Here is a 13,717-nt window from a genome sequence, read left to right on the forward strand (position 1 = left end):
CTTTATAACACAAATACAATAAACAAAGATTTCGTGCTATTCAGCTGATACTAATGTCATGCAAGCCATAACCTGCATCACATGAGACTGGTGTTGAAACACCTGAAGTGCAATGATTGGGTCGGAAGCCTGAAAAAGAACTCAAAAGATTGCACCTGAAATGCTGACAATTTGGAGGGAATATGATTGCTTTGAGCTATAAAAAAACAACAGGTACATTCTCTTCTTGTAAGTATATGACAAAAGGAATTTCACTAGTGTGTGATTTGAAATACGAAGTATAATATTGGCTTATGCTGTCAAAAAGGTACAGAGATAGCAAAACCCAGATTCAAGTACACTATAGGCCCGTTTGGTAGCCAGTAATAAATTGTGGAAATATGAATAAATCGAAGTGTTATTTGGCAAGAAAATAACATCGTGATATCCATGGTAATAAATTTTGTCTCAAACTTGGTGTTTTTCTTCATAAATTTGCATTCCCAGCTAATATCATTCCTCCAAATGGTAATGGATGGTAATGGAAATTTATAAAGAAAAAGAGATAATTACCATGGCAATGAATATTGATTTTCCCTACAAATTTACATACAGATTCATTCCCATTGACACCATTTATGTCCGGCTACCAAACAGGCCGTATGAACCTCGGTAGGCATCACCTGCAAGCGCCAGTGACCTCGCGATTCTGAAAACTCCGGATAATTGATCATTGTGACTTAAAATACCCGTTCAGTCGTCACATTTCAACAGTTGTCTGATTTAGAGCAGTGTATCTCCATCTCTCTTTCTCCACAAAATCTGCATCCAAGAACTGAGCTACAAAAGCCCAAAGCTTATAAGCATCTGCAAAAGTGGCTATGAATCCAAATGCAGCTGTAACTACTCTTACACCAAGGTTCTCCTTTCCTTTCGTCCTTTTGTTCCCTGAATTCTCCTTTGCTTCACATCTTCTCTTCTCAAGAACTTTAACCTTTTCCTGCTCATACTTTTCTGGGAACCAAATATGATGCAGAAACCCATAGCTTAAAGATATGCTTTTCCTATCAGCAAGTTTCTGTATTAGAATTGGCTCAACCTTTTCGCCTTTCCAATCAAACACATTGAAAGCCAAAGCTGGTCCTCGATCAAACTTTATCTTCGGTCCATAAATTTTTACCAATGGAACTTTCTTATCTGCATTTGGGTGTTGAAGCTTTGTCAACCCATTAATGAGCCAATTAACAAGGTACCTGCTTCTGCTATTTACAAGTGACAAACCTAATGAATCAATATGATCCAAACACCTACATTCAACTGGGGAGTTCCTTTTTCCATTGATTGTTGTGTTTCGCGGCTCTACAAAAAGATTACCAGCTTCATCTATTACTTCAATTTCTGAAACTTTTTCTCCATTGATCTTCACTCTAGTAGAGGACTCCCCCTTTTCCATTCTTGTTGCTTGGATAGGCATTGTACCTGAGAATGAATTGGATGATGATGAACCCAACTCAAGTTCTTGTTCAAACTCTGTTTCAGTACCAGAAGACTCATCAGGAAGATAAAACAACTTCCTTGCTGAAACAATACTTACAATTCCAGCAGTTGTTGAACTTTCCAGGTTCGAAATAGCCGATTTCTTGACAAAAAGACACCCAAATCCAGATGGGTTTTCCCCAAAAACCTTGTAAAAGGAGCAAATTAAGAAATCTGGTTGGAAGATTGAGAGTCCCAAACTATCCATATCTTTTGGTCCTACAGCACAGGCATCAAGAAGAACATGCCATCCATTCTCCTGTGCTACTTTCATCCACTGGTAAGAGTATCTAGCCCCTGTTACTCTTGATTGAAGCTGGAAAACAAAAAGCCCTCTTTTTTTGCTGATCAATCTTTTACTTGTAATCATACTCCTCAGTTTTGATGAGTGAATCCTTAACCTTGGCCAGGTAAACTCAGCTGCCATTGCTTGTGCTCCTCTCTTTTCTGAGCTATTGATCATTGCTTCTACTGCTTCACTGTCATGATCATAAACAGTGAGTAGCTTCTTACAAGAACCAAAAGGGAATGATTCTGCAACTAATCTGAAAGCTGATGTTCTGTTTGCTGTCAAAACAACAGAATAATCATCTTCACTGATATTCAGAAATTCCCTGATCCTCTTTTTTATTGCAGACTCCAATTTTGATTCATCTCCTGAATCAAGTAAGTGGTTCTTCAGATTCACTGACTTGTAAGATAAGTGGAACACCGGAAAATCCGAGCTATGAGGCTGCAGTGGAGGTGGCGAAGATGACGTTGATGGATACGTCAGAGAAAGCTGGTTGTGTAGCTGTGAGAAAGAGAACAAACCAATGCCAATGTAATCAAGACATACATGGTTAGAGAGAGAAAGATTGTAATACTCTTGTGCTCGAATTTCGTCTATTTGGTAAGTATCAGTGTAATGTGGATAAGTTCTGAGAAACTGATCAAAGGCTTCTTGCAGGGAAGGAAGGGAATCAGGGTTGTTAAACTCAGTGTTTGGGAATAAACATGAAGAAGTGGTGGAAGCAAACGTGCGCCGGTTTTCGGCCGAAGAATTTCTGGGTTTTGTAATGGTGGATTTATTATCAGCTTCATTTAGAGTGAAGAATGGAGTTGGGCAGCAACCATGGAAGCACAATTCTGTGACCTCCCTTGTTGAAGGTGCCTGCATTTCTTTTTTAGGTAACTTCTTCAAACTGTCTTGATTTTGTGCTCTCTTTTCATACACTATTGCATTTTGTTTTGAGGGTATTGCTTACTTTGGAAGTATTATAAAGCTATATCCCCACTTTAAATGCAAATTTTGGACAAACGTTCATAGTAAGGGCCATAGTGTTGTGACTTTTAACAGGTCATTTTACTAAAGAGACTCCCTTTTTGTCTTTCAATCTACACTAGTTGTGGACTGTCATTTATTTGACTAGTCTTGTATTTCTATTAGCCCTTTTTTTTTTCCCTGAATTTTTGATGATTGCAATCATTTGAGTGGAATGCTATCTGCACTATCTTCTTACCCTTTTTTATTTTTTTTGGGAAATTATCTACGGTAACCTTGTACGTAGTATTTTAGGTTCCTATGTCTATTTACGAAATGACCCTATGCTTCAAAACACGAAACTCCCTTCAGAGATAATTTCTCATAATGATTTTTTTTTTGGGTTAAGTTCAGGTTTTTTTTTTGTTTTAGAAAATGTCAAATGAGGGTTATTCTTGAACATAGAGTTTAATCAGATTTACAATAGATTGTTCCCCTTCTTTTTACACCAAGAATTCATCTAGAAAAGAGAGTGCATGTAGCATTCCTCGATCACTCGTTCCTCGGCTTTGATCTCTAGTTTATGAATCATGATTGGTCCTACCAAAGTACCAATGGAGTGTTAAAACCTCAAAGGGTAGTCATGATCTTTTCTATTTTTCATACAGAAAGGGTCATGATTCTCATACGATTCCTAGATTTTGGGTGAAGCTAAGTCTAAGAAATGAATAAATTTGAAAAAATGTAGCCGGACTTTATGGTTCAAATGTGTATGGGCAGGAATTTGTTGGATAAGTAAAGAATAGACTTTAATGTAGCATAATTACTCCCTGTTCCTGTCCCAAAATATACTCCGTAGTCATATTTTGTGTTTACAATACTTTCTCGGAAACAGATTTTGATATACCTCCATGTGAGTAGAGCATAAAAAATGTGGGTGTACGAAATTCATTTCCTTACGTTCTCTTTCTCTTGATATACCTGTCTGGCTGTCTGTCATGTTAAATTGTTAACTTTAATTTGGGACGGAGAAAGTATGATAAAGTAGTTCACCAATTTTTTTAAATAATGAAATTCCTACCCTTAAGTATCCAAAAAGCCTCTTCTTGTATTCAAACATATGACATTATTCATAATCCTCAGTGTTTAACCTATCAGCTCTAGAGGGAGTTTTCTTTTAAAATGATATTATGTAATCAGAGGATTCAGAGATACATATACAATTATACATGCACTCCATAAATAAAATGGGTAGTGTAGGTCTGAAAGGTAGTTGTAGTGGTAGCACTTTGATAACCACATGCTCTCTAATTAAAGATGGGCGGGCCAGGGCCCAGGGATGCAAAAGCACTTAAACGGTTATCATTAAGGCTTTGTTTGTTTTGACGGAAAACACTTTCTTGGAAAATAAATATCCCATTTCCCTTTGTTAAGAGTGAAAAACACTTTTTCCAAAGGTAGAAAACAATTTTTCCTATGGGAAAAACAACGTTCCTTTTTTAAAAGGAGGAATGTCACGTTTTCCTCTATAATCCCTTACCTTCCTTTTCATCTCCTTCTGCATCTTTCATTTTCACTTATGTGTTCTTTTTCTATTCATCTTTCATTTCCACTTCTATGTTATTTTTCAATTCCGTAATTTTCTTATATGGAAACAAACAAAGGAAAACTATTTTCTCTTGATGTTTTCCATGGAAAATCCTTTGAAAATGTTTTACGTTGAAACAAAAGGAGCCTAAGAGCTTAATATCTTCCAAGTCTTCTCATTTTTCTATCACCTGATCTTGGGGAGTTGAATAAGTCTCTGTGTTAAAAGTCAAAATTTGCAGCTATTGATTATGGATTCTTGTTTGACATGGTAATTAGTTGTCTGTGAACTTCACTGAAGTTATGTTTAGGCTCTATTCGACTTATTTTGTCTGAATTTATTTATCTTACCTGAACTTATGAAAAAACGTATCTTGTCTGGAATAAACTTATTTTTGTGTGAAAATATCTGAGATGAACTTATCTTATCTGAAGTTATTTTGAATAAAACATGTATTTAGTAGAAAACAATTTTAATTCTTACTTATCTGTTATAACTACAAGTCTACAATAACTCGAGAAAGGATTAGTCTATCTCTGAACGTGGATTAGCTCGAGAAACAACCATGGGTCTCACAAGTCACAACCACAATTAAGTTGAATGTGAATGATCCATCCTACTTGATAAATTTATGATGTTAAAAGCAGCCTGAGCCAGAGATTAGGATGTTTAAACTGTCAATTTCGTTGTATTGAAACATCTTATTCATGCATATCTTATCCTGTTTTAAATTCTCAGGGCTATAGCTTAACCAGTAACCACTCTTGTCACTTTATGAGTGAGACAAACACTATCGAGGTAAAAACTGGTAAATTAAACTTCAGATGCTCGAAATAGGATACGAAAAATTCGAGTATGGAAAGATCATTGGATAAACACCAAATCTTAAATGGTTCCATGCCTAAAAAAGGGTCAATAACTAGTTCCTAAGTTATTTTGGCATGTTTATTAGGATTATTATGAAAAACAATATCAAATTGGTGTTGTTGATACATATTGTGTTTGAATAATGGTGAAGTTTAAGTCACAATTCACTTTTAAAAACATAGGGATTATTATGATTTGAAACATGGTTATTACATCTAAGAAATTTGGTGTTTAATTTATTATAGTCACTATATGAATAATGATAAAGTTCCATATGTATGTAAACATAAGGTTACTATGATTCAAAAAATGGTTATTATATCTTAGAAATTTGGTGTCACCATATGATTTTTTTTTTTTTGACGTCACTATATGAATAATAAAGGTCCCATATGCATGTAAAACAAAGGTGCTCGAGAAAATTATTGGTTTTGAGTCTACACAAACATTACTGGTCGTCCACGCAAGAATAATTAGTGGATAAATTAAGCTTATAAGTAGTGAGGTCCTCCAAACAATAAGGTATACCCTCTTTTAGGATGTTCCTTTTCTGCATCTCCTAAGTAATGAGCTTCATATGTACCAGGAACATCAGCAACCACAGTCATTCTCTCATCTTTTGGTTCATAAAACTGGAAATTGGAATCAACAAACTGGATATTTGAAGCATAACAAGTTCTTGTGAAGTCGTCAGGTACGTATGTTCCTGAACCCATTCCTGCAGGATTGGGTACGTTTAAGGGGGTCGAGACTTTGCCTCCTAGTTGCACTACGTGTGCTGAATCCGCCATTGCCGGAAACAGCTCTTTTGGCCAGTAACCTACCGGTTCGTCTGCTGTATCGCCTAGGTTCTCAAACAGCCACCAGTTGCTTGTGTTTGGATCCTGTAAAGCATTATTACAGGTAGTACTTGTGTAAGATTGTAGGTTACTCGTTAAGTCTGTACATTTTTACTAGACCTGATTGTCATAAGCCCGGCCCTGCGAGAAAAGTAGCGGGTTTTGGGTAGAATTTATAGGTCAGGTATTAATTTGTTTGGCGGGTTTTGGGTAACTCAAAAGTCAAGACTAAAATTTTAGTTAAAAATTGACCTGACCCGAGAATTGCCTAAAAAGCCCGCTATGTTTGGCGCAAAATAGCAGGTTTTGGGCACATAGTATTGGCCCTGAGTCTGGCTCAACCTAAACCCGGCCCACATTTTGAGCAGGTCTACTTTTTACAACTATGTTTAACATTTCCGTTTAATAAAAGGGAAATTTGAGAGAGAAAAGACCTTAAAGGTTACCCTTTTTGTGAAAAACACATTTTCAATTGTTTTTTTTTTATAGAAACACTTTATAGGTTAGTAATTTTAATAAATATAACTTAAGGTCGGATTTCGGCTAAAAAGTCAAGTTTTTTAGCGTTGACTAACACTCTTTTCCTTCAACTATGTGCGCAAATTACACTTTTAACAATCACTGTAGGAATTTGCGCACTTATTTAGAGGGAAAATATGAGTGATCAAAGCTCGAAAACTTGGCTTTTTGGCCGGAATACGACCTCAATGTGTGTTTATTAACTAACATATAAGATGTTTTTTCACAAAAACTGTAACATAAAAGGTATTTTCTTACAAATTTCCCGTTTAATAAAATGTGTGGAGGATTATTACCCTGAAGATCTTGAATTCCATGGCATAAACATCTACACCAGGAACTGTAACTGGATGATTAGCTTCACCCATAATCCGTTTTTGGCTCACTTGAACATATCCTGGACAAACAGCATTAAAACATCCTGTGTTTTGAAGACCATCTCCCTGAAATCCAAATAACACATAAGAAAAGTCCGATATTATTATCATAATATACGGAGTACTACCTCCGTTTTATAATGATCTTTACACTTTCTGTTTTCGTATATTTTATAAGTTATTTACATTGCGCTTTATTCTATTTTTTGACATGAAAATTTACTATATTCACTCACCTTTTAACACATTTTTCCTCTTTGATTTTAATATTATGCAAATAGTAACTGTAAAGTTCATTATAAGATAGAGTAATACGAACTACGAAGTATATGACACTAATCAGTTTGATTAGCTCTCAAAGAAGCTTACAGTCCACAAACTGTAGGTTCTCGATAGACCATCCCCGTATAATCCTTGATTCACCTGCAAAATTTGAGACAAAATTTCAATCCACACATGATGAAAGATGGAATAGGGTCGGCCACTCGGCCCGTGGCATGAAAAGAGCACGGCCGGCACGGGCATGGAAAAATCATAGTCCTGTACGAGCACGAAGTCGTGGATCGGACTTGGGCCCCTTTTTATTTGGAAGGCACGATACGACAAAACAAAATATGTTAAATTGGCTAAAATTAGGCATAGATATGGAGGCCCAACCCGACACGAGGGAACGTAACATGGGTTTGGGTCGTGGTTGTGTTTCCTTTTTCAAAATTTTGGCCTGGCCCGGCATGAAACACGTGTGTTTGGTGTGGTTCGGGCCAGTTCAGGCCAGGCACGTGGGCTCGCGCGAAGCTCGAACCACCCCGGCCCACGTTGGGCCGTGCATGTGCTTCCTTTTTCAAAATTTAGCCTGGCTCGGCATGAAACAAGTGGGTTTGGTGTGGGTCGGTCTAGTTCAGGCCATGCACGTGGGCTCAGCGCGAAGCCCTGGCTGCCCCGGCCCACAACCATCTTTACACATGATCAATAGTTTGTAATTTGTCTATCATTTTTTATTACATGATTTTACGGATCAAAATTGATAAAGTGACTTACCGTCCACCCGTATTCTATACCGCTATATGAACCTTGAATGCCGGATCCAATCCACAATAGAGCCTGACTTATTTGGGAACTAATTTGATCTGTCAAATTATACACGCTGATTGATATTGCTGCTCCATATATTTGTTTGGAGGGATCATTTGTTGGAGTTGTAACTAGTCCAAACTGCTCAAAAGTTAGCTTATTAGCAAATGCATGTTCAAACAATATCAATGATAAAAATAGTTGTGGGCCGGCCCGACCTGACGCGGTACGGAAAGCACGACCCAACCCGGCACGAAGTCGTAGGTTGGACATGGACCGTACTTTTTGGAAAAAAGCATAAGAAGGCACGGCCCGTGAACCTTGGGCCATGTTTTGAAACTTTCGGCCCGACCCGACACGATTCAAAGTGGGCTTGGTGTAAGTCGGGCTCATTCTGGCCCACGGTCCGAAGCACGGCCAATCCCACAACCATCTTTATTTAATCAATCTATATAAAAGAATAACAATATAAAGCTCGAAAACATATAGCACGCAACTGGTACGTTCTATTCACCTGATTTTCACTATCTTTTCTGAACTTATTTTTTCTGAACTGACTTTTCCTGAAATAAGTGGAAATAAGGTGAACATAACTGAGCTTAGACGTACGATCATACTTACGTGCACGTTTGTTGCATGAGGTACCGATTCTGGGACGGGTCTTGAATGGTTAAGGGCCAAAGCTGTTTTAGCCCTAATCAAATCTTCCTTTGTAACCCTCTTGAAAGGCACAGTTCCATAAGGACACCCCTCAATTTCCCTTTGAATAGGTAATCTTGAATTCTTTTCTCTTCTCAATTTCATTCCTTTGGGAATAGAGCTAGGTCTCAACTAATTTGGTGAACAAAACTTTTAATTAGTCCACAGTATAACATAATAATTGAAAAGATAAACAGAAAAATAATAATAATTTAAGAATGGTGGACGATATACGTACCTGAAGCTTATGTTCTTTAAGTAACGGGTGGTCAAAAGCAGGTTGTTTGTAAATGTCTACGCAATCAATTAAATCGCCATTTTTCTACCATATAAGAGAAGGGAATATCAATTTCTTGTCACACATTTCTAAAGGAAATACTACCTCTTTTCCTTAATGTTATTTACACTTATTATGTACGAGCTTCAATGCAATATTTAACCACTTATATATCCAATTCCGTATGTGGAAAAATTATAAAAAAAATGATATTCTGAAAATACATAACGAGAAAAATCTTTCAAGATCTTGTATGATAACGTTTTAATGTATATAACACCCGTGAGAATTTACGGTCAAAATTTTTATACTTTGGACACATATTTCAAGGCGTAAAGAACTTTCAGGAACGAAGTTAATTATCAATTACTAGATTGTAAGAAGAAAAATGAAATTAACAATAAAAGCAAAAAAAAAAGTTTAGACCTTGAAGCTCATAATTTTTTTTGGTGCGAATGAGCCACAATGGCAATATAAATTACAAATGGAGACGGGGAGATTCGAACCTGAGACCTATTGTACGCAGGCCCTCAGTACCTTGAAGCTCATAATAGGTGGCTTATTCAAGATGTTGAGTTGCCTTTCAAGCTCCAAATCTTCTTCTTCTTTTGGTTTAAAATTACGGTTTCGTCCTTCGGCTCCGTGGCTTACAATACCAAGCAAAACAAGGATTAAAACAATATATATTGGGAATTTCATAATTGAACAAATTGAACAAAATGGTTTTAAAGAAGTTTCAAGATTTTCTATTGCTTGATTATTGTTGCATTTGATGGTATAAATAGATTGGTAACGTCCAATATGAATACAATAAATGCATAGAGGGGTTATCTTATGTATCCTATTGATCTGATTTATTTCTATAACTAAATTTCATGGACATAGTCTATTTAATTAAGTGTGAATAAACTGAATATGGTTGATGTTGATTGTGATTACATTCATGCAATCTGAATAATTAAGGAGTACCAATGAGATTTTTACCTATTGACAAAAATCGATACTAGAGAGTGATCGATGGATAGCTCAGTTGGTTAGAGATTTTATCCCTATTTAAGGTAATTCTGGGATCGATTCCCATCCCCGCCCTTATGGCTCATTTGAATTTTTTAAAAAAAAGCGATACTACCTATGTCACTGTTTTGAATATCGACTCCCTCATTTATAATTTATAATGCTCATATGGTTCATTTGTATCAATTAGAAAATATGAATATCGAATACAAATATACAATAAATGCATAGTACGTACTCCGTAGTACGGAGTAGTATTTGAGATTGTTATACACTTAGGCTCCGTTTGGTAGAGCGTAAAACGTTTTCAATGTAAAATGATTTTTCATGGAAAACATTTTTCAAGGAAAAACACCACTCCAAACTAGTTTTCCTTTGTTTGGTACCTTAAAGGAAAATGAGAGAAGATGGTAAAGATTGAGGGGAAGAAAGGAGAGGAGGTAAGGAGGAAGGAAGGAAAAGTGGTTTCCCTCCATTTCAAATGGAAAAGGGTTTTCCACATTTGAGGGAGTTATGTAAAATTGTTTTCCATCCCTTACCCAACCAAACAACGTAAAATGATTGAAAAAGTGAAAAATCGTTTTCCATGAAAACGTTTTACGCCCTACCAAACGGAGCCTTATACCAAACTATTTCAGAGTCGCGCCTCTCCTGAATTATGCGTCGTAATTTGAACATATTTTGTCTTTATTTAAGTATAGGAGCGGAGAATAGTTTATTATTTTTAAGTCAGAAAATAGTTTAATTCAGAGGAGTTGTGGCACTTTAGGAGTTGTACTTTTTTTTAAAAAGGGAAATATGTTTCTAGGGCAACGATAAAACACACACAACTTATTTGAGATCTATTATCAAATCAAAATAACATCTTTCTTTATTTCTTGTAATTCATTGATGGCAACAGTTATATTATAAATATCAAGAACAACAAAATGGAGTTATATCTATACTAATATATTAAAAGGTGCCGCGAAGAAAATATATGTGCCACGTAAAACTCTGTTTACGCCATGTCAGTGATCTTATTGACAACAAAAAGAAGTTGAACCATATGTTTTTAGTGTGTACGGAGTATGAGTTTATTCTTTTTTTAGTCATTACTAAGCATCTTGTAAATTGAAGTTGGTCGATATAACAATAAATTTAAACATTATATATTTTTTTAATTATTTTGGCAGTATTGTTGATGGGTATGATTGTTAATATAACCCGTCAGTGCTTTAAAGTAGGATATCAATCCTGACAATTTTGATGTTGATCTATTATCGATAATGGTTCTAGATGGTGCTAAGGTAGTATGTTAAAAAGAAAAAGTGAAAGAAAGAGCTAGAGGACATCCAATGTAAATTATATGCAATCCGTCACTTTTTAAATGAAAGAGTACGTTAGATAACATCACTCATTCAAATTATTTATTAGTATAAACTTCGACTCTGATCCAAACTTTTTCAAGTCTGATCTAACCTAAGTAACTTTTTCAAGTCTGATCTAAACCTAAGTTTGATCCTGTCCGGAAACTTGGATTGGAGTGGACTGTTGACGTTTCTCAGTCTATTTACACCTCTAAGACTCTTAAGTGTAATACAAATTACAAACGGGTCATGAGAATTCGAACGAGTGAGTGAGGAGCCGATAGATGGTGCACAAGCCATGAATCATGATTGGTATATGTCGTATATTTTTGCACCAACAAAAAGACAATAAGATAATAATTAAATAATTAAAAAAAAATAAGGTAAATGTGAAATGCAAGTAAGGTTAAGGCATAGATTGCTGCTCTCCATCCTCTCCCCTCTCTCATCTTGTAGGGTTTATTTTTTTGATCGTCGTAGGCCGGAAATAGTCTAATTTCTTTTGGAATTAGACTATTTTTAACCCTTTTCCTTTATTTAATTCAGTTATTGTCTTCTAAATTTAATAAATTTTAACCATGTGGGCGGAGTTCTTCCTTGTTTGTTAGTCTCCTTGTGGTGGAGTTAGTATTAGTATGTTTGGTTTGTCGTTTAGTGGATTTATGTAGAATTGGTTCGTTGGTAAAGTTTTATGCGGCATCGCAACAAATATCAATTTTTCGAGTACATTCAGATGAATTAAGTGGAAATCATCCTCGCGGCTACAACAAATCGTTAGACCCTCTCTCTGAAAAGGCTGCATGTGCAAGATTCATTCAACGACCGTAGTTTTGATGAAGGAAACCTTTATTTAATTCAATTTATCATGTATTTGTTAAATCTATATTTCTCTTGTAAATGTCGTATGACTCTTTATTAATGAATTAATTTTCCTTTTAAAAAAATAATTAAAAAATAAAAACGTGGAACTAAACACTCCACAAAAAAATCATATTTGATGGATATGCTTTAATGTGCTATTGATGGATATGCTTCAACGTGATAATGGTGCAGAAGTGGGAGAAGTGGGTAAGGAGGTGTTTGTTTTATTTCTGGATATGCAAATTGCGAAAGATAAAGTTCACATCCAGATTAAACTCATTCTATTATAGAAACCCTAATTTTATGGGGTTGTGAGTCGGTTCTTTTATCTCAACCCACTGTGTAGTACTTACCAACTAGTAATTTGTCTCTGTCAATGCATACAAATTTTGTAGTTTGTGGTGTAAGTAACGTATAAGCATGCAAAGTAACGCTTAAAGATTTGTTGTACGGAGGACGAACAATGTAATCAAGTAGTTTCTTTTCGATATTTTTTTAAAAATCGTTTCATATCTGTCGCTCTTTTCAACATTATCTCACTATAGGGAAATTACTCTATTGCATAATTAATGATATGAATAAATGATTTTGAATGTTCAAAATGACGTTTATTTCCATGCCTTATGCATAGTGCTTACCAGCGTGATCAATATCCAAGTAAGCAAGTAAGAGAGTTTGGAAATGATTTAAGTAAGCAAATAAGAGAGTTTGGAAATGATTTTTGTATTGATCGAGAATGATTACAAATGTATCGGTTGAATGTATAAATAAATGGGACAACCTATTTATAGGCACTAAATTAAGTTCTTAGAACATTCTACTCTAAGATATTATACAATACTCTTGCAAATAAACTATCTAGAATGCTCTCGCCTCCAAAGTCCAAACTCCCTTTCAAAAGACTTGACATACAAGAACCTTGCACAGATTACTAGAAGTTCTTCTAGAGATGACTCCATATCTAAATTCTAAGAAAAAATATAAAACTGGAATAAAAAACGATACCTAATAAGACTTTATTAATCAAATTCTATATCCAAATGAGTCGGTTGATAATAAAGTCAACGTGCAAACTGAAGCAATCCTTCGCACCAATAAAAACTTAATCTAAAATTCTTTTTAAATATTTCAAAACATGACAACAAAATAATAAAAATAAAAATAAAAATAAAATACAAATTATCCGTTAAATTTTGTTGATTTATTATCGTAAACCATATACTAGTAGACTAGTACTAGTGTACTACTCCGTACATGAAAACACGATAATTATGAAAACAAGTAGTAGACTAGTTCTAGGAACTTAAAGTGATAGTAAAATTAAAATTAAATGGTTAATTGTAAAAGTAGACTCATCTAAATATCAAGCTAGTTTAGTAAATTAACTTACCATTGCAATACAAATAGCTAGAAAGTTAATTAGCTTTAAATTTTAGGGCATGAAAAGCTAATTAGTTCAAATGCTTAACTAATTGGTTTCAGTGTTTAACTAATTAGT

General features: G+C 35.1%; 2 protein-coding genes across 2 annotated transcripts; both read right to left on the reverse strand.

The window, feature by feature from the left end:
• Positions 1-379: 379 nt before the first annotated feature.
• LOC110782447 (uncharacterized) lies at positions 380-2,778 on the reverse strand. Its single transcript, XM_021986601.2, has one exon. It carries the CDS (start codon positions 2,672-2,674, stop codon positions 740-742), a length of 1,935 nt encoding a protein of 644 aa, XP_021842293.1. The 5' UTR covers positions 2,675-2,778; the 3' UTR covers positions 380-739.
• Positions 2,779-5,704: 2,926 nt separating this feature from the next.
• LOC110782239 (uncharacterized) lies at positions 5,705-9,720 on the reverse strand. Its single transcript, XM_056841227.1, has 7 exons — positions 9,533-9,720; positions 8,957-9,040; positions 8,641-8,850; positions 7,987-8,160; positions 7,318-7,371; positions 6,868-7,014; positions 5,705-6,097 (listed from the first exon to the last, which is right to left on the reverse strand). Exons 1-7 carry the CDS (start codon positions 9,692-9,694, stop codon positions 5,705-5,707), a joined length of 1,224 nt encoding a protein of 407 aa, XP_056697205.1. The 5' UTR covers positions 9,695-9,720.
• Positions 9,721-13,717: the final 3,997 nt, after the last annotated feature.

This window comes from Spinacia oleracea, chromosome 3 (assembly GCF_020520425.1).
Source record: "Spinacia oleracea cultivar Varoflay chromosome 3, BTI_SOV_V1, whole genome shotgun sequence".
NCBI lineage: Eukaryota > Viridiplantae > Streptophyta > Magnoliopsida > Caryophyllales > Amaranthaceae > Spinacia > Spinacia oleracea.

Coding starts and splice junctions, on each gene's coding strand:
- LOC110782447 (XM_021986601.2), bottom strand. CDS start 2,674: ATGCAGGCACCTTCAACAAGGGAGGTCACAGAATTGTGCTTCCATGGT.
- LOC110782239 (XM_056841227.1), bottom strand. CDS start 9,694: ATGAAATTCCCAATATATATTGTTTTAATCCTTGTTTTGCTTGGTATT. Junction 7,015..7,317: donor GAACCTACAGTTTGTGGACT/GTAAGCTTCTTT, acceptor TTTGGATTTCAG/GGAGATGGTCTTCAAAACAC. Junction 6,098..6,867: donor TGGAATTCAAGATCTTCAGG/GTAATAATCCTC, acceptor AATGCTTTACAG/GATCCAAACACAAGCAACTG.